Source organism: Euleptes europaea, chromosome 17 (genome assembly GCF_029931775.1).
Source record: "Euleptes europaea isolate rEulEur1 chromosome 17, rEulEur1.hap1, whole genome shotgun sequence".
Classification (NCBI taxonomy): domain Eukaryota; kingdom Metazoa; phylum Chordata; class Lepidosauria; order Squamata; family Sphaerodactylidae; genus Euleptes; species Euleptes europaea.
Genome location: NC_079328.1, coordinates 42286424 through 42313974, shown reverse-complemented (window position 1 = coordinate 42313974; position 27551 = coordinate 42286424). Strand labels below are relative to the sequence as shown.

Genomic DNA, 27551 nt, shown 5'->3' with positions numbered 1-27551 from the left:
TCCAATCAGATAAACAAAGCAAATGTTTCCTTTTTTTCATCCAAAGCCTCACACAGATTTTCCATCTCTGCACATAGGATCAAAATAGCTTTGAACAGATTGCGACAAAACATTTTTACCATGTCGTCGCTCGAGTTTTCTTTAAAGCCGTGCCGCACCTCTTACCATAACAGTGAAAACAATTAGAAGCAGCAGATATTGTTAACTTATTTATTGTTTCTATTTAGCAACATAAAAGTGACACTCGCTTAAGCAATATGAAGAGGAGGGAGCTCTACGCCTACTCAAATACCGTGAAATTTCCTCTTGATAAACCTCCAAAACAATTAAAAGATGGGTAGATGTTTAGAAGAACAAGTTCTACCTGGAATTCTTAAACATTTCTGTGTGATATTCGTAACGGGCACAGCTTCTACACATTTTCCGTCACATGACAAAAAAATTAAAATTTTAATACAAAAGGACCAAGGGACATGAGAAAACAAAGGCAGCAATTCTGAACGGCCAACCGCTCGTTAATCTTGACAAGAACCATATGATTTCCGCCCATGCAAAATATGCAGAGCACCTCTGATGGAGAACTGCCAAGAGGATGTACTTGTGAAATCAGGAACATGGCCAAGAGGGTGCAATTATCATATCCAAAGTGGTGCAGTTACTTCCCCATGAATTTATGGGAACTCCTGTTACATCCCTGGCCAGATGGTAACCAGAACACACCGAAATCTGGAATGCTGCATGAAATGTCAGCAGTGTAATTAGTTCAGATGCAGACTCTCGTATTTTGGGGGGAGTATTTGGTGTTGTTACTCTCAGTATTAATAGAGTAGAAGAATGCATCTTGACAGACTTTTAGACTGGAAGACCAAAAATCGCATACAACACACGCCTGATGCAACACAAGGGGTGGAAAATATAGGAAAATATACACATACGTGGATCAAACACCTACCACACAGGGAAGGTACCCATTAAGAGATCCATAGATAACTGAGCCACTAACAAATCACATGTGGGAAAACATACAGACAAGAACCTTGCATACAAAAATGAACTGATCCACAGAACATGTGTAACATGGACACTGGCTCTTCAAATGAGCTCTGAAATACCAGATTTTTAAAAATCAGTTATTAAACATTCCGAAATACTTTTATTTTCCTATGTCACATCATGTCATTTTATTTCCCTTAAGCCATGTTTTTAAAATGATTCCAATAGTTTCCAAATCAAGCATTACGACGGTAAAAAGGATCTTTGTTTATAAGGAAGCCATCTTCCCTGCCCTGCATCCATGTGGAGAAGCACTTTTTAAAAGGTGGCTTTCACACTATACAAGGTCTTTCCAACATCCTCGCAATCCCCATTATGTCCACTTTGATTTTAAAAAAATATCTATTAAAAAAACCTTTATACCTTCATTTTTTAGTACAAAAATAGTTACGTATTTGATGTGACTTCGATGACTTCCCCATTTCAGACACTGGCAGATTGTACATTCTGCAGGGCAAAAATGGTCTTTTTTTTACACCCCCCCCCCAAAATCCATCCCAGTTGAGAACGAAGTAGGCAAAGTATGATTGACTTTTGTGAATTATTCTAAAATGCCAATTTGAAGGCAAATATGGAAAATGTTCATATCACAAAAGGTAAACAGGCAAGCATTAAGGACTATTTGGTCATTCTGTACAGAAAAACTCCTATATATTGATATCTTAAAGACGGGCAGAGCAATCCTAATAAGGGGGGGCGGAGCTGCTTAGGGACCGGCGTAAGTATCACTCGCGCCATCTACAGAGGCAAGGATGCCGGCGCAGGGCAACTTATGCCATCTCTAGGTAGCAGCATGGCAGTGCAAGGCTTGGACGCCGCCACAGGCTCCCGGCAGCATTTTTCCCGGTACAAGTACTTGTGCCGGCGTTGAAAGGGGCACTCTTGGGGGCAGAGCTGACATTAGCCCTTCTGGAGGTGGCTCAGCTGTGCCATCCCCAGGTACTCCTTAACAACAACAACCCTTAGGATTGCGCTATACAGTCCTGTGGATTTTTGTATCTAGAAGTCACAGAACGGAGAATCCCGTAAGACTTAACTAAGCATTTCAGATTTCTTCCTTACAGACTGCTGCACCAAGACAGAACAATTTCCAGCTAATACAGATATACTGACCTGCATCGGCTGGAAATCGGTGGATTTCATCCATAGATTCTAACCACGGTTGGGAAACTAGGAAGGTCATGTGCGCCTTTCCTTTTCAAAGCTAGTCATGGTATAGTGTTCTGTCTAAACCAATATTAACATCAACCATGGTTAGGGCAAAGCACAGCCAGCAAACTCAGTTCTGATTGTCTTTGCAAACTCTGGTTCGAGTTAACCATGGCTAATGTTAACATCAGGACGGACCTCAACTGAAGCATGATTATCTCTGATAAGGTAGGAAGGAGAATATAAGTGTGTGAAATGATCCCACTATACTAACCATAGTTAGTAGACTGAGAACTTTGTATCTACCCCAGGACTTCAAAAGGAGAACTGGAAAAATCCTAAGCATCTGGGCACTTAAAAATATAATGCTGACATCCAGGGAACTCCAATACTAATTTTGTTCTAGGCAAACCAGTTCCAGAAAACTTGATTCTGACTCTTTAAGAAATCAAATGGCTGCATACAGAAGTTCTTCCAGCCTCACTCTAAGGGCACATTCTGGCAGATGTTAACGTTTCATCAAATTACGCGGCAATTGCATACCCTGAATCTCAATTTATTATTGTTTCAACCTCCTTCCCCAAATAATTCTAGAGAATGCAACCCCGAAAAGCAAAATCGCCACCCTCTTCTCTCCGTTAATACAAGTTGCTACAATTTAAGACTACAATATTTAACAAACAATAATAAAAATAGAGCTTTACAGGGTTTCTCTAAATAGAATTCTAAGTTATTTGTTCCTCTCCAGCGTCTCTAGATAGGCAATAAATCTTCTTAAATTCAGCTTCACGTTGTCCAGCACACACAACTGATCTGTGCTGTAATGCCCTTTTCCTTCTTTTCGCATCTGCAATTGAACAGGAAATTATACACGTTCATTTTACTGACGTTCTTCAGTTTGTCAAGACACAGTGAAAACTATCTGATAAATGTTAGAAGCAGTCCTTTAAAAATCCAGACACAGAGGTCACCAAGCATCAAGGTTCTCCCCCATCCCCAACCAGGTAATTTAGAGTATCATAAGTTTAAACAGAGAAATGTTCTGCAAACACAATCGAAAAACCCCAATCAGTAGGAGCCCCATGGGGCAGAGTGATAGGCTACAGTACTGCAGTCAAAGCTCTGTTCACGACGTGAGTTCGATCCCAACAGAAGACGAAAAAGAGTTGGTTTTTACATGCCGACTTTCTCTACCACTTAAGGGAGACTCAAAGTGGCTTACAATCCCCTTCCCTTCCCCACAACAGACACCCTGCGAGGCTGAGGTAGGTGGGGCTGAGAGAACTCTAACAGAGCTGTAACTTGCCCAAGGTCACCCAGCTGGCTTTGTGTGTAAGAGTGGGGAAACAAATCCAGTTCACCAGATTAGTGTTTGCTGCTCATGTAGAGGAGCTGGGAATCAAACCCGGTCCTCCAGATCAGAGTCCACCGCGCCAAACCACTACACCACGCTTAACCACTAACCACTCTTCTAAAAGAAAAGAATAAAACCTGACAATTTTTATGGAAACCAAATAGGAATAACTGGATGCAATTGCCAGGAAGTCAAATTACACGGTTGTTGCGGTGTTACTGCGGTCATACACCAGATTGGCAGTGCCCTGCTTCCTCCCTCCCAGCATGATGCCACACGCTTACTCGCAATTTGAAAACTGGCTGGAACGCCTTAAGTGCAGGACGCAGTTCGATTTGCTCTGCCGCCTTCTCGGCTTCTTTTCCATCAGCGAAGACGTCAAAAAGGGCATCCAGGCCTTCGCCCGCTACCACCAGGGAAGGGTCTTTCGTCGCAACCTCAAGGAGGAATTTCCCGATCATCTGAAACGATAAGGAAATATATTCCAAAAAGGGATTACCTTCCAAGATGGCAACGGAGTTAACAGCCTTGGCCGGAGATGCCTCTGAAAACATCGGTATTTTTTCTGTACCTCTATCTAAATTGGACTCTAAGAAATATATTTGAAGATAGTAACTATTTAAGAGTGCACTTTTGTCCTTGAGAGAGGATTACAGCTGTGGGAAGTGGAGAGAAATGTGAATACAAACTTCTGAGATGGGAACAAAGAAACGGCAGTGTTCTACACCTGAGCAGGCTGATTACAAGGCTGGGAAACAACTGAGACTGGATCAGTTTCTTAAAGAAACAGATTTGGAAGCCTCTACAAACACTCTTATAAGTAATTTTCCCATAAAAATAGATATGCGGTGTTGGGACAAGAGATGGTTACGTTAAATGAGGAAGCAAGTGTAACAACAAAGATTCCACCTATGGTTACAACAACCACGGAGAAACATGGGCCATCAGAGATGGTAGGAGAGCCAGAAAAGGCATGTATTATGGAACTGTTATCTAAGCAAGCCCTCCTTATAACTGAGACAATGATTAGCCTATGAAAAGCTTGACCAATTAGGCTTGAAGGTTGACGGGCTAAAAACAGCAATAAAATTACTATCTGAAGGAAGACATGAGAAACTGCGAGGCAAGGACAGAAATGCAGACAACGGAGGAAAGGAATTAGTAGGGATATGTGTAAACAACCCATTGAAGGTCAGCTCAGAGAAACCTTATCCTGGGAATCAAAGAAATACCCGCAGTTTGCAAAAAACCAACTGGCTTTATTGACTGGAGATTTAATAATAAACTATAACCGATGGAGTAGTAAGAAATCAGTCTTACAGACCATGAGTCAAATTCTTCAATGTAATCAATCTAATCTGGACATTGAAACTTTATATTCCAAAATATTTTTTTTTTTCCGGGCAACAGCATCAAGGAAGAAGAATACCCGACCTGGTAGTATTGACGTTTCTACTGGGCCATGGCTCAGTGGTAGAGCATCTGCTTGGCACGCAGAAGGTCCCAGGATCAATCCCCGGCATCTCCAGTTAAGGGACTAGGCAAGTAGGTGATATGAAAGACCTCTGCCTGAGACCCTGGACAGCCGCTGCCGGTCAGAGTAGACAATACTGACTTTGATGGACCGCGGGTCTGATTCAGTATAAGGCAGCTTCATGTGTTCATGTGTACCTTTAGTGTTTCCACAGTGTCTTCCAATTTGGACAGCACACTGCCAGCGATTCCCAGAATGCTGACGACGTTGACCCGAACGCCAATGTTGTCGCTTTGAATACCAGCTTCGCACAAAGTCATCAGTTGTTCTGGAGTGGTGCACTGTTTAAACACAAAACCAAAAACACATGAACGCACAAGACCAGAAACAAATGAAATTCCTTAAAGTGCTCCACTTTGTTTCACAGAAGGAAAGGGGGGGGGAGAAACAGCGTGAGAGAGCCAGTGTGGTGTAGTGGTTAAGAGCGGAGGTTTGGAGCTCTAAGAGAGCTGTGACTAGCCCAAGTTCACCAAGCTGGCTTCATGTGGAGGAGTGGGGAATCAAACCCGGTTCTCCAGATCAGAGTCCGCCGCTCCAAACCACCGCTCGTAACCACTACACCACGCTGGCTCAGGCATGCCTAATTGAACATTTTAAAGCATTTTAAACTGAGCATTTTAAAGCAAAATAGGGAGAACCATCTTACCTGAGGTATGTTATGAGACACCATCATTTGCAAAAGAGCCCGCAACGCACTGGTGACAGCTTCCAGGAATTCCGTTTGTTTAGAAAACTCTGCCCAAAAAGTAAAAAAAGCCACACAAGACTCGAAACACATAAGCTGCAACTCAAAAGGAACACACACACACATATACACCCAAAGGTACACGATACATAAGTGTATGGAAGGGCATACTTCCAAGGTGCACATTTCAATGCCTATTCATCAATGTGCTCTCTTCCTTTGACCACAGTCCACCCAAAACCACTACCCCACTACCCAGAGTCGTACTTTCCTTTATCCCTTAGAAGCTCTTTGATCCACTGATCTTGAGCAGCATAGTTTTGAATCTAATGTTTGGGGAATATAAGGACTGAGATAAATCTTGCCACTATCATTGTAGCCTTGGGTCCCTATCAATAAAAAGGGCATTATATCAGCGTTGAATTTATGTATTAAAAGAGGAGAGAATGTGCTCCAAGGTCCTCATAGAAACAGCATTCCAAGAGCACATGAGCTAATGAGTCAATGGAGCCAGAAGAGCACGGACAAGTCCTTTCCGAATATGGTAAGTTCAAGATTCTGCCCTGCATAACCATTGAAGGGTAGTCATAGGTTTCAACCTTTTGCAGTCGTCTTGTTTGTGGCCTTCCTAGGGGCACCTGGTTGGCCACTGTGTGAACAGACTGCTGGACTTGGTGGACTTTGGTCTGATCCAGAATGGCTTCTCTTATGTTCAAGAAGAAGAGGAGTTGGTTTTTATATGCTGACTTTCACTACCACTTAAGGGAGACTCAAACTGGCTTACAATCACCTTCCCTTCCCCTCCCCACAACAGACCCTGTGGGGTAGGTGGGACTGAGAGAGCTTTAACAGAGCTGTAACTTGCCCAAGGTCACCCAGCTTGCTTTATGTGTAGGAGTGGGGAAACAAATACAGTTCACCAGATTAGCCTCTGCCATTCATGTGTAGGAGTGGGGAATCAAAGCCGGTTCTCCAGATAGGACTCCACCGCTCCAAACCACCATCTTAACGACTACACCACGCTGGCTCAAGATCAGAGAAGGTGCAGAAAAGAGCAACCAAAATGATTAGGGGACTAGAGCAACTGCCCTATGAGGAGCAGTTAAAACACTTAGGGCTGTTTAGCTTGGAAAGAAGGCTGCTGAGGGGAGACATATAGTTTTGAGGGGAGGGGAGACATATAGGGGAGACATATATAGTTTTATATAAAATTATGCATGGTTTGGAGAGAGTGGACAGGGAGTAGTTTTTCTCCCTCTCCCATAATACTAGAATGCGGGATCATCTGCTGAAGCTATTTTTTCACACAACGCATAGTTAAATTGTGGAACTCCCTGCCCCAAAATGTGGTGATGGCTGCCAACTTGGAAGGCTTGAAGAGGGGAGTGGACATGTTCATGGAGGAAAGGGGTATTCATGGCTACTAGTTAAAATGGATACTAGTCACGATGCAGACCTATTCTCTCCAGGATCAGAGGAGCATGTCTGTTATATTAGGTGCTGTGGAACACAGGCAGGATGCTGCTGCAGTCATCTTGTTTGGGGGCTTCCTAGAGGCACCTGGTTGGCCACTGTGTGAAAAGACTGCTGGACTTGATGTGTCTGGTTCTGATCCAGCATGGCCTTTTTTTCTGTTCTTATGACCGCAGTTCTGACCATCACATTCCCCATACCAAAGTGTGCTCATGAGCCCTTGCTCAATATATCTTAAGGACTACACAGACTAAGGTTTTGTGAACTGCTGTGAGCAGCAGAGGGAAACATGGCCAACGGCAACAGAAGACAAAGGGAAGAATCGAGAGGTTTGGCGAACTGGATTTAGCACGCACTGAGGCCTCGCACACACCTGGCTGTGAGAAAATCAACTGGGACAGGTGCTGCGCCAGCGACTGGAGGACCGAAGCTCCCCCGAGGCAGTCCACGTCCGACACCAACAAGATGCTGTGGAGGCAGGTCAGAGCCCGATATTGCACCATGTTCAACCTGGAATGAATCGAGGTATCAGTTTAGTGCTTCTGCTAACAGAAAGGGCCAAAAAAATTGGAGGGGGGGGGAGAGCAGAAGGAAAGACATCCAAAGAAACCCCCTGACCACAAGGCAGAATTCGCAACCCACCCGATTGTCGTAGATCACGTCTCTTGAACCCACACACAAAATATATGGGCCACTCAACAGCCAGTCGACCAAATCCCATCAAGAAAGCAGAGGCGCTACACACAGGACACCAATGCATTTTCCCCCCTCTGGGCCCTTTTATTTTATGAAGGAGAAGGAGAAGGAGGAGTTAGTTTTTATATGCCGACTTTCTCTACCACTTAAGGGAGACTCAAACCGGCTTACAATCACCTTCCCTTCCCCTCCCCACAACAGACAGGATGAGTTAGGTGGACTTGGTGGACCTTGGTCTGATCCAGCATGGCTTCTCTTATGTTCAAGAAGAAGAAGAGTTGGTTTTTATATGCCGACTTTCTCTACCACTTAAGGGAGACTACAGGATGAGGTAGGTGGTGCTGAGAGAGCTCTACGAGAGCTGTGACTAGCCCAAGGCCATCCAGCTGGCTTCATGTGTAGGAGTGGGGAATCAAACTGGGTTCTCTATACCACACTGGCTCTCTCATTTGCATCCTGCCTTTCTGCACAAATAGGGCTCTCAAGGCAAAGGTGAAAAAGACAACTTTAGATATACGTAAAACAAAAAAAATCGTAACAAACAGGAAGGAGGGTCAATCAGGGAACGACAAGGGAAACGGAAAAGTCTTCAACTACTGGGGGAAGGCAATAATGGGGGGGGGGCAGACAAGTCTCCTCAGGGATGGAACTGCACAGTTTTGAGGCCATGTCCAAGAAGGCCCTTTCTCGGGTTGCCACCCATCTCGCCTCAGATGACAGGGGCACCCGGAGCAGGGCCCCTGAGGATGACCAACCATAAAGGTTGGGTAGGTTCATAGAATCATAGAGTTGGAAGGGACCACCAGGGCCATCAAGTCCAACCCCCTGCACAATGCAGGAAATTCACAACCACCTCCCCCCTCCACACCCCTAGTGACCAGAAGATGGCCAAGATGCCCTCCCTCTCATCATCTGCCTAAGGTCACAGAATCAGCATTGCTGACAGATGGTCATCTAACCTCTTCTTAAAAACCTCCAGGGAAGGAGAGCTTACCACCTCCCGAGGAAGCCTGTTCCACTGAGGAACTGCTCTAACTGCTAGAAAATTCTTCCTAATGTCTAGACGGAAACTCTTTTGATTTAATTTCAACCCGTTGGTTCTGGTCCGACCTTCTTGAGCAACAGAAAACAACTCGGCCCCCTCCTCTATATGACAGCCCTTCAAGTACTTGAACATGGTTATCATATCCCCTCTCAGTCTTCTCCTCTTCAGGCTAAACATACCCAGCTCCTTCAACCTTTCCTCATAGGACTTGGTCTCCAGACCCCTCACCATCTTTGGTTCATAAGGATGGGAGTAGGCGGTCCTTTAATGAAAGTAGGAGGGGAAAGGTCCAACCCCCATCCCTCCCGGGTGGCCTGCCTACAACAGTGCAATCCTCTGCAGTTACTCCAGTGCATCAAGACACTTAAATCCGATGAGAGAATTTCAGGACTGCTTTGCTGGTTTGGACCCAAAAAAAAAACCCTCTAGTCCAACGTCTCCCCTCCAGGGGAGGGGTCGTGCCTCAGTGGTAGAGCATCTGCTTGGCATGCAGAAGACCCCAGGTTCAATCCCCGGCATCTCCAGTTAAAGGGACTAGGCAGGTAGGTGATGGGAAGGACCTCTGCCTGAGATGCTGGAGAGCCGCTGCCGGTCTGAGTAGACAATACTGACTTGGATGGACCAAAGATCTGATTCAGTATAAAGCAGCTTCATGTGTCTCCACCCACCCAAGCAGCCAGACAAATACCTCCAAAAGCTCCAAGAAAGGCAAGAGAGGGTAGGGTGGGTGTTCAGTAAATAAAACTACACACGGCACGAAAGGAGACAATTCCTACTTTTTAATAAGCGGCTTCCAAGCTGGACTGCGTGTACAGATGTCAACAGCGACACTGTTGGGGAAAGCCGTTCTTTCAAGTATCTGGAAAAAGAAGAGAGCCATTAGCCTTCATCAGGAAATCACCTATACTCAGGGGTACACGTGTCCTGCAATTCTACAAGGGCACCAAAAACACAGAGAGGGATGGATCCAGCCTACTTAAGAACATAAGCAAAGCCCTGTTGGATCAGACCGAGGCCCATCAAGTCCAGCAGTCTGTTCACACAGTGGCCAACCAGGTGCCTCCAGGAAGTTCCCAAACAAGACCACTGCAGCAGTACCATCCTGCCTGTGTTCCACAGCACCTTATATAATAGGCATGTCCATGTGATCCTGGAGAGAATAGGTATCCATCATGACTATTATCCATTTTGACTAGGAGCCATGAATAGCCCTCTCCTCCATGAACAGGTCCACTCCCCTCTTAAAGCCTTCCAAGTTGGCAGCCATCACTACATTCTGGGCAGGGAGTTCCACCATTTAACTATGCGTTGTGTAAAGAAATATTTCCTTTTATCAGTTTTGAATCTCTCACCCTCCAGCTTCAGCAGATGACCCCGCTTTCTAGTATTATGGGAGAGGGAGAAAAGCTTCTCCGTCCACTCTCTCCAAACCATGCACAATTTTATAGACCTCGATGATGTCTCTCCTTTATTGCCTTCTTTCCAGGCTAAACAGCCCTAAGTGTTTTAACTGCTCCTCATAGGGCAGTTCCTCATAGGCAGCTCCTGTCCCATTTTCTTTTTTAATTCAATCTCTCACAATTCTACTCCTAACTACAGCCCTTGCCCTACATCAGGTTTCATGATCCCCATGATCTGTCATGTGACTCTGGCCCAGATGTGTTAGGAAGGACAGGAGATTCTGGGGCATTCTACCTTCTTTGGAACCAGGTGGTTCATGAGAGCTGTGTGAACCTCAGCGGAAAGGCAAAGAGGTGACATCAGTTTCCCGCCTTCTTCGCAGGAATTTTCCAAGAAGGTATCACTTTCGTCGCTACTGGAGAGCTCTTCCCACTCATCATCGGAGGGCTCTGCAAATACACAGAAGAAAATGCCAGATCTGGGAAATGGGAAAAAAGAATTGAAATACGAAAGTCCAGAGGAAAAATGGAAATGTATTTTTTACACACAGTTTATACTTTCCTATTTCTCTCAAATTTGGATAAAATTTAATAAAGATCCTATGTCAATAGTAACTGACACCACACAAAATAGCAAAAATTTATTTAAAAATCGTATGGCACATGTGCCATACGTGGTGTAGTGGTTAAGAGCGGTGGTTTGGAGTGGTGGACTCTGATCTGGAGAACCAGGTTTGATTCCCCACTCCTCCACATGAGCAGCGGACGCTAATCCGGTGAACCAGGTTGGTTTCCCCACTCCTACACATGAAGCCACCTGGGTGACCTTAGGCAAGTTACAGCTCTGTTAAGAGCTCTCTCAGCCCCACCTACCTCACAGGGTGTCTGTTGTGGGGAGGGGAAGGGAAGGTGATTGTAAGCCAGTTTGAGTCTCCTTTAAGTGGTAGAGAAAGTCGGCATATAAAAGCCAACTCTTCTCGGTATTGCAAACTACCAAATGCCGACTATTTGCATATGTGATGGATGGTCAGATGGACAAAAAAAAATACTGGCTATCAGTTGTGGACTTTATGAAATGAGGATTAGATATTGATTTTCCTTGTTTCCTGTTCTGAGGTCTTGTTAAGTTATATACCCATGTTTCCGAAAGAATTTTGAAATATTATCTTTCATACAATAACGTCAGCTAGAGTTACTTCATGAGATATTGGAAGTCAGATTCTACCAGCTTTTCTGCTCTCTCTCTCTCCTCATTACAGCTCCTGTCCCATTTTCTTTTTGTTCTCATGGAACCCGTGACCCTGGCATAGTCTAGCCTTCATCCAGAGACTGCACCAAGGTCACCCGAGCGAGCAGAAAAAGGGACTGAACTCAAGTGTGTCCCAGTCCTAGTATGACACTCTCATCCTAGAAAACTCCAACCACTGCCCCACACTGCTGCATTTTACTACGATAATTTGGCCTATGGGGAACTTGGTGGAAATCCAACTCCACTTACCTGCTCCTTCACAAGACACTGCCCAGTTATTTTCCAAGTTTACAAGTGCAACTAGCCCTTATGACTTCAAGTTTATCTGTGCGATCATTAAGGGCTAGTCGCTTGTCCTTTTCAAATGGAACTGGAACATTTCCCAAGATGCTAAATGAGGCACAGGGTAGCAAACCCTGTGTTTTCATGACAGGGATCACATATGCAAAAAAAGGGAAACCTCAATTTATCACTTTTTTTTTGCCTTCATCCTTATGACCTCAAGTTTATCTGTGTGATCATTAAGGGCTAGTTGCTGGTTCTTTTCAAATGGAACTAGAATTTCCCAGGATGTCAAGTGAGGCGCGGGGTAGCAAATTTCATGACAGGGATCACATACGCAAAAAAGGGAAACCCCAATTTATCACATTTTTGGGCTCTGCTTGGCACTATCTATTTCTCTGGGGTATTTCTTTTAACGTCTTCCCTCCGTGCTCAATTGCCTGGGCGCCACGTAGTTTAAGGTATTTTCCAGGGTTTCCACCCTGTTTCTTCGTTATTGTTCTAGTACTGAACTAGAAGAAAACCTTCTCAATGGGTTAGTCTAGATGCTCTCAGGATGGCCCTGAGTGGTGGCAGCGGTTACCACGGTGCTTTTCAGGGAACCCTTGGTCAACAGGAAGTTGCCCAGCAAGGAAAGGCACAGTTCCCCACTTCCTCCCGTAACAGGCTGCAATCCTGACCACACTCATAGGTGAGCACAAGAGGTGCATTTATTTTCAAAGGCAAGATCACTTCGATAAGATGGCTACGTACATACCCTCATTACAGCACATGTTCACGATGATTTCCAGAGCCGTCTGTTGAGCCAGGAGTAAAGCCGTTGCCTGTTTCAGCTCCTGGTTACTGCACTGGAAAGCAAAGAGGAAGGTCTGGTTGTTAAAGAGAATCTCTGGTGTGTGTTAGAATAATAGAATCATAGAGTTGGAAGGGACCACCAGGGTCATCAAGTCCAACCCCCTGCACAATGCAGGAAATTCACAACTACCTCCCCCCTCCACACCCCTAGTGACCAGAAGATGACCAAGATGCCCTCCCTCTCATCATCTGCCTAAGGTCACAGAATCAGCATTGCTGACAGATGGCCATCTAACCTCTTCTTTAAAACATCCATGGAAGGAGAGCTCACCACTCCTGAGGAAGCCTGTTCCACTGAGGAACCGCTCTAACTGTTAGAAAATTCTTCCTAATGTCTAGACACTAACTCTTTTGATTTAATTTCAACCTGTTGGTTCTGGTCCGACCTTCTTGGGCAACAGAAAACAACTCAGCACCATCCTCTATATGACAGCCCCTCAAATACTTGAAGATGGTTATCATATCCCCTATCAGTCTTCTCCTCTTCAGGCTAAACATACCCAGCTCCTTCAGCCTTTCCTCATAGGACTTGGTCTCCAGACCCCTCACCATCTTTGTTGCCCTTCTCTGGACACGTTCCAGCTTGTCTACAAAAGCTATTTAGAACTTGGGGTCAGGATTTAGGGGCAAGCCTCACACTTCCCCTGTCGCCCCCCCCCCCGCCCGAGACCCCTTCGGGGAGGGCCCACCTCATAGAAATAGGGAGTCAGGTGGCCTGAAATCAAGAAGGTATTCTATTCAGGTTTGGCAGTCCAGTAGTGCCTTAGAGGCCATCAAAATTTTCAGGGTTAAGACTTCAAGAGTCAAAGCTCCCTTTGTCAGATACCAAATAGGGTTTCATGCTCAAAAGGTTATACCCGAAAATCTTGTTGGTCTCTAAGGTTCTACTGGACTCAAATCTAGCTCATCTACTGCAGACCAACACGGCTATCCTCTAAAAGATTGTGAAGCCAGAAGATAACTGGATCCTCTTCCAAACCACTGGAATTAAGAGTAAGGTTTCCACAGCGGAAACCACATCCTCTCCTCACTTTATCCCTGGTGTAATTGCCTGTGTCCCCTAGAACCTGGTCATAGAATCCTACAGTTGGAAAAGACCACCACGGTCATCTAGTCAAACCCCCTGCACAATGCAGGAATTTCACAACTACCTCCCCACCCCACAACCGCAGTGACCCCTAGATGCCCAGAAGATCCCCCCCCCCCCGAAAAAAAACACCCCTCCAGGATCCCTGGCCAATCTGGCCTGGAAGAAAATTGCTTCCTGATTCCAGAGTGGCACTTGGCACTACCCTGGGTATGCAAGAAAGGGCCATGGGAGCCAAACACTGGTGCACGCCTTCCTGCCCTCCCTCTCACGATCTAAGGTCACAGAATCCGCACTGCTGACAGATAGTCAACTGGGCCACACTCACTGGAAGGAGATCTGAAATGTCATTTTTCCCTTTAGTGTTTTTCGGGGGTGTTTCTTCCATCGGTTCGTCCTCGTTCACCACCACGCTGCCCCCGTCGCCCACACTTCCCTCCATTCCCAGCTCCGCCGACGTTTTCAATCGTTCCGTTTCCTCCTCCTTCATCCGGATCACCACTTCACCGGCGTCCACCACTAAGCATTCCGAGAGGGTCTTCAGGATAGCATTTACCGTGCCTGCTTGGCTCCCAGAGGGTATTGTGCTCTTTATATTCCAAAGTACCCCTTAAAAAGGGAAGAGGTTGAGACAAACCAAGGCCAATCACCCGGAGTTACCACAGCGCTCAAACTGCGCAAAGCACAAACAGTGTAACGAAACCGAAGCTACAACAACCCGTTGGATCCAAACATGGCATGTTCTTTTTGTTAGGTGCACCAGCCTCATTACACCTGATCTACGCATGCGGTAGGACAAGGTAGTACACTCTTTCCTTGAACAGAACTCCAGCTCTTCCAACAATGGACTTCAACCCTTCCAAACCCAGGACCGATTGACTGCAAGCATATGGCAGGAAGTCATGTGACGACAGAGCCCTGTGATAGGAAGACAAGGAGCCAGAAGAACGAGGACCTACTAAACTTCAGGCATGTGACAGGGAGTCAGGAGATGTCACAGCCCAGTGACAGGAGGACACAGAGCCAGTACTATGACCTCACTAGTGCTGATTAAGAAAGGTACAACAGGTAGGAATACAGCATAGACCAGGGGTGTCAAACATAAGGCTCGTGGGCTGGATCTGGCCCCTTGAGAGCATTTATCCCACCCACAAGCCATCCGAGGCAGCCACCCCTCTCCACTCTCAATCTGGGCTGGTGAGGCATGGCCCGGCCTGACCAAGTGACATTTATGTCATATCCGACCCTTGTAACAATTGAGTTTGACACCCCTGGCATAGACTGTTTGGCTGATACTTCAAAAAGTCGTCATTATACACATAACTGCGTTGTTGGGATGCCATAATTATCTGTGCGAACCCAGACCAATAGTAATTCATCTACAGTTGTCGCCGTCCAGTTAAAAAAGAAAAATCTACCTGCCACCAGCGTCCGCAGAAGAACGTGCTCCATAGTTTTGTCCGACGACGCCATAGCCATTTCCAGCAACTGGTGCACGGAAGCATCGAAGGACGAAAGCAGATCCGGGTTATCTTCAGTGACGGCCTGCAAGCAAGAGGCTGTGGAAACCAAGAAACACGAGCAGCTTTTCACGTAGGCTCTCTGAGCCCTTTCTTTGACAGCATTGAACTGATTCGCCGGATTATATGGCTGTGACACTTTACATTTTTTACACGGTTTTAATCTTGTTGCTCCCTCCTGAGTCACTGTTTTCTTGCCACTTACCCACTGCAATAGCCAGGTCCACATTTGTCTGAAACCTCTTCAAATACTGGAGCACGATGTTCAGGCATCCTTCTCTGTTGAATATGGAGACAGCTGTACTGTTGCATTCGCTAACAGGGAAACAAAGAGCTTGAGAAAACTTGTCCTGATCCCCCCTAACAGTATACTAAAGAAAGTCACACAAACTAATGCATCTGCCTTATATTGAATCAGACCCTTGGTCCATCAAGGTCAGTACTGTCTACTCAGACTGGCAGTGATTCTCTAGAGAGCCAGCGTGGTGTAGTGGTTAAGAGCGGTGGACTCTGATCTGGAGAATGGGGTTCAATTCCCCACTCCTCCACATGAGCGGCGGAGGCTAATCTGGTGAACTGGTTTTGTCTCCCCACTCCTACACACAAAGCTACCTGGGTGACCTTGGGCTATTCACAGCTCTCTCAGCCTCACCGACCTCACAGGGTGTCTGTTGTGGGGAGGGGAAGGGAAGGTGATCATAAGCTGGTTTGAGTCTCCCTTAAGTGGTAGACAAAGTCGGCATATAAAAACCATCTCTTCTACTTCTTCTAGGGTCTCGGGCAGAGGTCTTTCACATCACCTGCTACCGTTAACTGGAGATGCCAGGGATTGAACTTGTGATTTTCTGCATGCCAAGCGGATGCTCTACCACTGAGTCACAGCCCCTCCTAAAGTCTACTTCTGTTCTGTTTTATCCCACGCTTCCTCCAAGGAGCTCAGTATGGGTCTCCCTGCCTTCCGTTTGTCTTTAAAACGATCCTGAGAGGTAGGCTGGGCTTAGAGAAAGTGACTGACCCTACGTCACCCATTGAGCACCATGGCCGACAACCAATTTGAATCTGGGTCTCCCCCATCCTGTCCAACCCCCTCCGATCATTTCATCAGACTGGGTCGCTACCACTTATATCTGTTCTGGCACAAAGCCAACATCAAGATACACACTCATTCAATAAAACAGAACCACAGACCACGTTAAAGGCGCCCGGTCGAGCGCATTATGTATTCGCAGCGATGTATTAAGAGTTTGAAAATGTTATAAAAAATACTGTTTGCACTTTCTATGTATTCCCACCGATGTATTAAGAGTTTGAAACTATTATAAAAAATACTGTTCGCACTTTGTTTGGCCCCTTTAGCTGTGAAGACGTCTTCCAAACATTTTTTAGCCGTGGCATCCAAAAACCCTTTTAAAGCAATGTTTTTTATAACATTTTCAAACTCTTAATACATCGCTGGGAATACATAATGCGGTAACCCCCTATGTTCTTAGCGCCATGAAGAAATTTTATGACGCAAGGATTTTCCCAGCATGCCCCATCGGTACCTTTCTCTACTCTGCTAAAGAAGAAGCATCCTTTGTCTGTTTCTTCGCAGCGACTGAACTTCGTCCCTCCACTTGTTTCTCAGAAGGGGTAAACAAAAAAAAAACACACACACACACACAGCAGCTATTTCCATTTGGCACTTACCACACATTCCACAACAGGTTCACGGCCTCGTTGGCTATGTCTTCAGTATAGTTCTTGACTGTGTCTTTGGGCTCTTTCACGGAGCCGTTGCTCTCTTCCAGCCCCGACTGGCACTATTGTGATCAAGGCAGTCCAAATAGAATAAAATAAAAATCAGTTGAGGCACACCTCACACCCACTGGAGAAGATATATTTGCAGGTTCCAAGGAAGAACGGTAAAACTAACTCTACTGAGCGAAGAACGACCTCTTTACTAGCCACTGGTAGCAGGTAACAGCCAGGACGGTGTGGCGATTAGAGCGTCGGATGAGAATCGGTCAGACTCAGGTTCGAATCCCAGGCCTGCCACGGCAGCTCACTGAGTAACCTCGGGCCCGTCGCACGCTCTCAGCCTCATTTACCTCACAGGGTTGTTGTGAGGATAAAACGGAGGACAATGTAAGCAGTTCTAGGTCCCCATCGAGGAAGAAGGTGGGATACAAATGAAGTGTACTCCTTCTGAAATCCCAGAATCACCCACAAGTTCGGGGACGGCTGGGTACAATGTACCAAGCGACGAAGGGAGCCAGCGTGGTGCAGTGGTTAAGAGCGGTGGTTTGGAGCGGTGGACTCTGATCTGGAGAACTGGGTTCGATTCCCCACTCCTCCACATGAGCAGCAGAAGCTAATCTGGTGAACTGGATTTGTTTCCCCACTCCTCCACATGAAGCCAACAGGGTGATCGTGGGCTAGTCACACTCTCTCAGCCCCACCTACCTCACAGGGTGTCTGTTGTGGGGAGGGGAGGGGAAGGCAATTGTAAGCCGGTTTGATTCTTCCTTAAGTGGTAGAGAAAGTCAGCATATAAAAACCAACTCTTCTTCTTCAATGTGCTGACTCAGTGTAAGGCAGATTCATTATGCCTACTATTGGCAGAGGAAAACAAAGTTGTTATTCGGATTTTGTTTGCTCGCACTTAACAGCCTTTAGGGAGTCACTTTACTTACTTCATTTACACTCCTCCTTTTACCCCAACAGGGACTCAAAGTGGCATACATCATTTTCCCCTCCTCCATTTTATCCTGACCACATCCCTGTGAGGTAGTTTAGGCTGAAAGTATGTGACTGGCCCAAGGTCACCCAGCAAGCTTCCAGGGCAGAGCGGGTAACTGAACCTAGGTCTCCCAGATTGCTAGTCTGGCGCGCTAACCACTATACCATGCGGACACAGCTCATTTTAATCCAGAAACTGGTGGAAACAAAGACCACAACAAGCCTGCGTACCTGCTTCAGCAGAGCCACGAGGGGCGTCATGACGTCTTTCGTAACCATGTCGTCACAGACGTCAAATCCTCCGCAGGCACTGAGATTGCTATAAACAAAGCCAAAAAATAGGTACATTTGAACTGGAAGGGACCTCAAAGGTCATCTAGTCCAACCCCCTGCGCAGTGCAGGAAATTCACAACTACTTCCTCCAGTGACCCCTGCTCTATGCTCAGAGGAAGGCAAAAAACATCCAGGATCTCTGGCCAATGAACATATGAAGTTGCCTTATACTGATCAGACCCTTGGTCCATCAAAATCAGTATTCCGGCCAGCATCAATAGGAGTATTGTGTCTAGATCAAGGGAAGTAACACTACCACTGTATTCTGCATTGGTCAGACCTCACTTGGAATACTGTGTCCAGTTTTGGGCTCCACAATTTAAGAAGGGTGTTGATAAGTTGGAGCATGTCCAGAGGAGGGCGACCAGAATGGTCAAAGGTCTGGAATCCATGCCCTATGAGGAGAGACTTAGGGAGCTGGGTTTGTTTTATTTGGAGAAGAGAAGGTTGAGGGGAGACATGATAGCCATGTTTAAATATTTGAAGGGATGTCATGTTGATGAGGGAACTAGCTTGTTCTCTGTTGCTCCAGAGACTAGGACACGGAGTAATGGATTTAAACTAATAGAAAAGCGATTCCACCTAAACATTAGGAAGAACTTCCTGACAGTGAGGACTGTTCGATGGTGGAATGCACTGCCTTGGAGGGTGGTGGAGTCCCCATCTTTGGAGGTCTTTAAGCAGAGGCTGGATGGCCATCTGTCGGGAGTGCTTTGATTGTGGGATCCTGCATTGCGGGACGAGGGTTGGGGTCACTGGGGATGTGGGGGGGAGGTAGTTGTTAGTTTCCTGCATTGTGCAGGGGGTTGGACTAGAAGACCCTGGTGGTCCCTTCCAACTCTATGATTCTAAGCCCTCGTTTGCCGGTCCCACCTCTCTGGAGGGGATCCAGGACTCACCGAAGTGCCCCCGTAGCCGTCTCTCGAACCGCCAGGCTCTGATCGAGCAGCATGGGCCCCAAACATCGGACAACATCCCTTTGGACAAAGGCCGGGATTGTCTGCTTCTGCTGCAGGAGTTTGGAAATGCTGGCACAAGCAAATTCTCTCACATCGGCACTCGGGTGCTGCAGCTATAAAAGATATATAGATATGCAGAGGGAAGTTAGAAGCTTACACAATCACGTCTTCCCTGTCCTACCCCTGCTGGGCCCAACCATCTGCAAGGCCAGGGTTGTGTCTTAACCCAGAATCTGAATCCATGGTTCAGGTTAGTTCATAGAGCAAGGTTTTGTTCTTTTACTGTGGTTTCCTTTCCCCCAGCAAAAAAACAAAACAAAAAAAACAATATGCCAATTTTTTAAACCATAGGCTGGCCCTGAAGTCCCACAACAAGAAAGAGCTGAAAGGAATTGTTCGGGTTTATAAAATCTTCTTTACCCAACGCTGGTAAGTTATAATAATTGATTACGCAATGTCATTTTAGAAGTTTGCTTCATCCTGTCTCAACCCGAAGGTCACTGATATTTAGCTTAAGTTTGCCCTGACTTGGATAGCCCAGGCTAGCCCGATCTCTGATCTCAGAAGCTATGTAGGGTCGGCCCTGGTTAGTACTTGGATGGGAGACCTCCAACAAAGTCCAGGGTTGCGACGCATAGGGAGGCAATGGCAAACCACCTGAACCTCTCTCGTCTTGAAAACCCTACAGGGTGTCCACACATCAGCTGCAACTTGATAGCACTTTCCACCACTACCATCCTAAATTCAGGTATCTGATAAAATCATCGAGTTGGAAGGGACCACCAGGGTCATCTAGTCCAACCCTCTGCACAATGCAGGAAATTCACAACTACCTCCCACACCCACACAGTGCCCAGAAGATGGCCAAGGTGCCCTCCCTCTCATGAACTGCCTAAGGTAATAGAATCAGCACCGCTGACAGATGGCCATCTAGCCTCTGCTTAAAAACCTCCAGGGAAGCCTTACCACCTCCCAAGGAAGCCTGTTCCACTGAGGAACCGTTCTAACGGATTTGTTGATATAAGTACAGTGAATGGTTTTAAAAACACTTAACAAATATTTGACTTACCAACTGATCTTTCTTTGCCCAGAGAAATGCTCTACCCAATTTTGGTCTAATGGATCTTTGGTCTGATCCACTCAAATTACCTTCAGTTTACAACAAAAAAGTAGTATATAAGTAAGTGGGGGCCCTACGATAACTCAGGGGGGAATCTCATTCTCTCACTCCGTCTCTCTCTTGGAGCATAGAGGGAGCACACTTCTCTCGCCACTGGTACTGGCACAGATCCCTGCTATGCCTCCCGGGATATTAGAAGAAAGCTTTAAGAAAACACACTTTGGAGATATACTAGCCCCAGATTCTTCCTGTAAAGAAGTCTGCAATGTAAGGCCCTCTAGTCATTGAACAAACGAACATTTAAGGAAACCTACCAGTTGAACAGGCATTTGATCTGCAGTAAACGGCAAGTAGCGGTGTGGTGTAGTGGTTACAGTATCAGATTAAGACTTGGGGAGACCCACGTTCAAATCCCTGCTCTGCGACTGGGTGACGATGGGAGACTCCATTCCCCCACCCCGAAGCCTAGCCTACCTCAAAGAGCTGTTGTGACAGTAGTGGAGGAAAGACCCATGCTTGAGAAGGATGCATTGGGTTTTTAAAAAAATGGCATTATGTAGTGGTTACAGCATCAAATTAAAACTGGGGAGACCCACATTGAAATCCTCACTCTGCCACTGTTGTGACAATAGAGAGCCAGTGTGGAGCAGTGGTTTAGAGCAGCAGACTCTGATCTGGAGAACCGGGTTGGATTCCCCACTCCTCCACCTGAGCGGCGGACTCTAAACTGGTGAACTGGATTTGTTTCCCCACTCCTACACAGGAAGCCAGCTGGGTGACCTTGGGCTAGTCACACACTCTCAGCCCCACCTACCTCACAGGGTGTCTGTTGTGGGGAGGGGAGGAAAGGTGATTGTAAGCCGGCTTGAGTCTCCCTGAAGTGGTAGAGAAAGTCGGCATATAAAAACCAACTCTTCTTCTAGCAGAGGAAAGAGGGGGGACACATACAGCACAGCCAGATGTCACACCCCCTACCCCGAAAAGCTCCGCCTGTTAGGATTTCTGCAGATCAAACCATTGCTGCCCTATGAGGAGCAGTTAAAACGCTTAGGGCTGTTTAGCTTGGAAAGAAGGAGGTTAAGGGGAGACCTGATAGAGGTCTATAACATTATGCATGGTTTGGAGAGAGTGGACAGGGAGAAGCTTTTCTCCCTCTCTCATAATACTAGAACACGGGGTCATCTGCTGAAGCTGCAGGGCGAGGGATTCAAAACAGACAAAAGGAAGTGTTTTTTTCACACCACACATAAACTGTGGAACTCCCTGCCCCAGGATGTGGTGATGGCTGCCAACTGGGAGGGCTTTAAGAAGGGAGCGGACGTGTCCATGGAGGAAACGGGCATTCATGGCTACTGGTAAAAATGGATACTGGCCATGATGCATCCCTATTCTCTCCAGGATCAGAGGAGCATGCCGAATAGATCAGGTACGGTGCAGCACAGGCAGGACGGTGCTGCTGCAGCCGTGGTGCTTGTGGGCTTCCTAGAAGCACCTGGCTGGCGAACAGACTGCTGGACTGGATGGGCCCGGGTCTGCTCCAGCAGGGCTTTTCTTGGGTTCTTATGCTTCCCCACCCCACCCCACCCCACCCCATGCACAGGAGCAAGCCAGGCCCGGTCAGCTGGCCGCCTCTGCAAGCGGCCGTGCACGCCTCCGCCTCCCGGGGCTGGGGAGAGGGAGCCCCTTCCCGGCTCACCTTCTGCAGCAGCTCGGCGGCCGCGGCCGCTTCCCCTGCTCCGGCCTGGCCGCCCGCCGGCCTGGGCTCCCCCGCGGGCGAGGAGGGCGGCCGGCGGAAGCGCTGCGGCTTGCTTTTGCCCATGCCCGCCGCCTCGGCGCCGCCGCTGCTGCTGCTGCTGCTGCTGCTGCAGCCGCCGGGAGGGACAGGACCCCGCGCGCCGCTGCGCTGCGCTGGGGAGAATGGAGCCCGGACAGCCTCGCCGCCGCCGCCGCCTCCTCTCCCCGCGTGTGCCGCGGCGCAGGCGCCGCGAGCCGGGCCCAGCGTCCGCCCCCGGAGGAGGCGGGCCTGCAGGAAGGAGGAAGAGCGCGGCAGGCCCGGCTGCCCCACGCGAGGCCTGCTTGCGCGGGAGGACGCGGGGGGCGGCGGGCCGAGCTCCGTGCTGCCCAGCAAGCCTGCGGGGCGTTGCAATCCTGTGCATGCTTAGTGCGGCAGCTAACCCCATTGAGATGACCTTTAAAAATGATGATAATAAATAATAATAATAATAATAATGGTTGCAATCCTGTGCATGCTTAATGCGGCAGCTAACCCCATTGAGATTACCTTTAAAAAGATGATGATGGTGATGATGATAATAAAGGTTGCAATCCTGTGCATGCTTAATCCGGTAGCTAACCCCAGTGAGCTTTTAATTATTATTATTATTATTATTAAATTTTTACAGGTAAGGGTTGCAATCCTGTGCATGCTTAATCCGGCACCTAACCCCATTGAGCTTTTAATTATTATTATTATTATTATTATTAAATTTTTAAAGGTAAGGGCTGCAATCCTGTGCATGCTTAATCCGGCACCTAACCCCATTGAGCTTTTAATTATTATTATTATTACTATTAAATTTTTAAAGGTAAGGGCTGCAATCCTGTGCATGCTTAATCCGGCACCTAACCCCATTGAGATTATTATTATTATTATTAAATTTTTAAAGGTAAAGGTTGCAATCCTGTGCATGCTTAATCCGGCAGCTAACCCCATTGAGCTTTAAAAATTAATAATAATAATAATAATAATATTTTAAAAGCTCAATGGGGTTAGCTGCCGGATTAAGCATGCACAGGATTGCAACCTTTACCTTTAAAAATTAATAATAATAATAATATTTTAAAAGGTAAAGGTTGCAATCCTGTGCATGCTGAATCCAGCAGCTAACCCCATTGAGCTTTTTTAAAATTATTATTATTATTAAATTTTTAAAGGTAAAGGTTGCAATCCTGTGTATGCCTAATCCGGCAGCTAACTCCATTGAGTTTTTATTATTATTATTATTATCATCATCACATTTTTAGGGTACAGAAACCTTTTTAAAAGGGAGAACCGGGGGAGGGCGAAATGGGGGAAACACATTAGATTTTTGTGTCAGAGTTTAGTAGGGTTGCCAGCCTCCAGGTAATAGCTGGAGATCTCCTGCTATTACAACAACTGATCTCCAGCTGATAGAGATCAGTTCACCTGGAGGAAATGGCCGCTCTGGCAATTGGACTCTATGGCATTGAAGTCCCTCCCCAAACCCTGCCCTCCTCAGGCTCCACCCCCCAAACCTCCCGCCGGTAGTGAAGGGGGACCTGGCAACCCTAAACTTTAGTCAATACAATCTTTGCCTCATAATTACAAATTAACTCATGGTGCAGCCACCCGGTCATCTAATCATTAAACCGTATATTAGTCTATCCATTAACCATTACACAAGTCAATGTGAGCGTGAGTTCTATCAATATCAAATATATAAGATTTTCTCAAATTTAAACAGTAGCAACCCCATTGAGTTTTGAGTGGGTGGACTTACTCTTAAGTAGGGCTGCCAAGCGCCGTGTGGTGGCTGAAGAAGAAGAGTTGGTTTTAATGTGCTGACTTTCTCTGCCACTTAAGGGAGACGCAAACCGGCTTACAATCCCTTTCCCCTCCCCACAACAGACACCCTGTGAGGTAGGTGGGGCTGAGAGAGCTCTAAGAGAGTTGTGACTGGCCCAAGTTCACCCAGCAGGCTTCATGTGGAGGAGTGGAGAATCAAACCCGGGTCTCCAGATTAGAGTCCGCCACTCTTCACCACCACACCATGCTGGCTCTCTGATAATCATGCCAAGACCCAACCATTTTCAACAAACCAACTGATCCAAAGTTCTAAAACTTTGTATACAGTTTTATACTTTGAGAGACGGGATAAATTTTAGGGCAAAGAGAAAGTAACTTTCCCGAAATACTATTGCACTCACCACTTTAAAAATTAGCCAATTTGCTCTCTCTTAGATCCACAGGAGCCTTCATAACCGCAGTGACACACCACGCTTTCATTCTCCTCCGTGCTATTCTAAAATGGCTATATTTGTTATCTGCTACCAATAACATGCTTTTTTTTCACGCTGAGAAAGGCAAAAAGCCTCTGCTACATCTTCCTCCTGTTTTTGGTTCCTGTTTTGTAATACGCCACATCAACGCTAACCCAAACTATTAGCCAAGCTAAAGAATTAAAAGCTTTATACCAGATTGTCCGCGGGAGCAGCCGCTTCCAGTCTTATGAAGATGGATGGAAGGGTCAGGAAATCTCTTCGTTATGTAGAAAAACTGAAACATTTTAAATCTCCCAGTGTCGTTCCAGATCCATTTCTTGATAACGTATCCCTCTTTCCATCCCGACGTAGCTCCCGACGTGAAGTTTCGTATTGTGTTTGTTGCTTCCAGTCCAAACCGTAAGGCTACAGTGAAGACCAAGGAAGATGGGGCTGGCGATTTCGCAGGAGGGGGGGGGCTTTTCTTTCCTGCTGAGGAGACATGTCGAGACAAGTTCCTGGGCCGATTGCAGGCCTGATCCGACTTATTACCTTTCATCAGAATGGCCATTAAACTTTGCGACCAAAGCAACTCACTGAATAAAAGTACATTACATTTTTGCATTTTATCCACTAAGGGTTGCAGAGCTGATGCTTTATCTCTGATCCATAGGCCATGCGTGAGACAAAATAAAGGACACCTTTTTAAGATTTGCAAAGATTTAAGATTTTGCAAAATGCTTTGCAAAATACGGCAAGTCTTGTGTGCTTGAACATTCTTAAATCAAGAAAAGAGATTCTATGGCCCTTCAGAATTCATTTGTTTTATTCAGTACATTTTAAAATCCCGTTTCTCCTGCAAAGAGGTCAAGGGGGGCATCCTTGGTTCTCCACTCCTCCATGTTATGCTCACAACAATCCTATGAGGTAGGCTAGGCTGACAGAGAATGACTGGCTCACCCAGTGATTTTTCCTGGTGAGTAGGGATTTGAACCTGGGTCTCCCAAGAAGCAATCCAATACTCTGATCACTATACTACACTGGACGACAAAGTTCATATAGGTACATACGCTGCAATATAGAAGTTAAAATTTGAGTAGGAAAAAGTACATCGCCTGACCCAGAATGGTGATGCTTTTATACAATAGACATTTTGTCCAATACATACAAACCTGATGTGGGAACGTATTTCAGAACATATTATTTTAAAAGTGTATATCCCACTTTTATTCAGAAAGATTTCAAGGCAGCACACAGAAAGGATGAAATAATGAAAAGTAACATAAAGAGACCAGCATAAATAACCTTAATTACATACCAGAGGACTAATTAAAAACTGGCCAGAAGCACTAGAACCAAATACACCATTAAAACAGCCAGCATAGTCTAATGGTCAGTGTTGGACAAGGATACGAAAGACCCACAATTGAATCCCCAATCTGCCATGGGGGCTCACTGGGTGACCTCGGGTGAGTCACACACTCTCAGCCTAGCCTACTTCACAGGGTTGTTGTGAAGGTAAAATGGAGATGAGAAGAACAATGTAAGTTGGTCTGAGTCTCCATTGAGGAGAAAGGCAGGATATAAATGAAAGTAGTAAGTAAATGCCTGGGTGCATAGTTTTAACGTGGTGTCTAAACAACAGCATCATTGGCACCATATGAAAATTGTTGGAGAGGTTATCCCGCAAACAGCGTGCCACCACAAAGAAGGCCTAGCCGCTGGACACCAGCAGCCTAACTGCAGGGGTGATCTGGAACGAAGCCTCAAAGAAGACTGCAGAGATCAGAGACGTTCATGGGGAGGAGACAGTTCTTCGGGTAGCTCGGTCTCATGCCCTTTAAAAGCTCTGTAGGCCAAAACCAGCACTTTTAAATTCTGGCTGGAAAACAGAGCAGAAGCCTCCGAAAAGTCCATTGATCCATTTGGATCGGCAACTCCCAAGCAACGGCCCGGTTACCGTAGTCTGAACCACGTGAAGTTTCCAAACCAAGAAGACGAGCTGGTTTTTATATGCTGACTTTCTCTACCACTTAAGGAAGAATCAAACTAGCTTACAACCATCCTCCCTTCCTCTCCCCACACCAGAGACCCTGTGAGGCAGGTGGGGCTGAGAGAGCTCGAAGAGAGCTGTGACTGGCCCAAGGCCACCCAGCTGGTGTCGTGTAGGAATGGGGAAACCAATCCAGTTCACCAGATTAGCCTCCGCTGCTCATGTGGAGGAGTGGGGAACCAAACCCGGTTCTCCAGATAAGGGTCCACTGCTCCAAAGCACCACTCTTAACCACTACACCAAGGTAGCCCCAGCCACAAAGATTTATGATAATCTAATGCAGAGAAAAACCGAGTGTTTGTTCAATTGCAACCCAATCCGTTGAATTATGTTCCCAAACATTTTGAGTCACGGACCACTTTTCAGGAAAGAAATTAGTCATGGAGCACTAATTTTCATCTAGCACCTACATACTAAACTGAACGACAGTAGTATTTCTCTTTCCAATCTCTTCACGGAGCACTAGGAAATGTTTTGCGGAGCACCAAGTGCTCCATGGAGCACAGTTTGGGAACCTCTGAATTAGGCTACTTATTCTTATAAAGTCATCTAAGCCAGGGGCAGAGTTCCAAGGTTACGACGCCTGGAATGCCCATTCTGCATGGTATTCTCAGACTGGACTCCGTGCCTTTTCTGCATCCATCCAATTGCAGAACAAGCCCAGCCCTGCATACGTGTGCTTGGATAGTCTGGGACAGTCAAAGGGTGCTCCACCCCAGTAATTTCACATCCAGCATTTATATGCTCACATTTTTAAAAAAAATGCCAGCAAACATAGCATTATAAATAAAGTTATTTATTTTTATACACATTTCCTACAAAAAAATGTACATCTATTTAAAAGCAAAATAAAAATAAGAGCGAGCATCTGTTGAAGACTTCAAGGGCACAGAGTTTTATTGCTGCAGCTACATATTTAGATTTAACACCAGCATTTTTTGGTTTCACGTTCTGTGTCGTGACGTCTTGCTTGCAGCGCG

The 27551-nt window shown here is 46.3% G+C and overlaps 1 protein-coding gene across 1 annotated transcript; it reads right to left on the bottom strand.

Moving 5' to 3' along the window:
• Nucleotides 1–2861: 2861 nt before the first annotated feature.
• On the bottom strand, nucleotides 2862–22335 carry HEATR3 (HEAT repeat containing 3). The gene is made up of 15 exons (XM_056862689.1): nucleotides 22213–22335; nucleotides 19337–19509; nucleotides 18335–18422; nucleotides 17072–17184; nucleotides 15588–15697; nucleotides 15281–15421; nucleotides 14191–14471; nucleotides 12678–12768; nucleotides 10685–10839; nucleotides 9766–9848; nucleotides 7622–7758; nucleotides 5737–5825; nucleotides 5228–5371; nucleotides 3841–4017; nucleotides 2862–3049 (listed from the first exon to the last, which is right to left on the bottom strand). The coding sequence occupies exons 1-15, from the start codon at nucleotides 22333–22335 to the stop codon at nucleotides 2933–2935; spliced, it is 2022 nt and encodes a 673-aa protein (XP_056718667.1). The 3' UTR covers nucleotides 2862–2932.
• Between the last annotated feature and the right edge of the window lie 5216 nt (nucleotides 22336–27551).

What these genes read in the sequence shown, in the direction of transcription:
- HEATR3 (XM_056862689.1), bottom strand. Translation starts at nt 22,335, where the DNA reads ATGGGCAAAAGCAAGCCGCAGCGCTTCCGCCGGCCGCCCTCCTCGCCC. An exon ending in TCTGCGGACGCTGGTGGCAG is followed by an intron (nt 14,472 to 15,280) that starts GTAGATTTTTCT and finishes TCCCTTTTTAAG; the next exon opens with GGGTACTTTGGAATATAAAG. An exon ending in TGGAAGCCGCTTATTAAAAA is followed by an intron (nt 7,759 to 9,765) that starts GTAGGAATTGTC and finishes GATTCATTCCAG; the next exon opens with GTTGAACATGGTGCAATATC.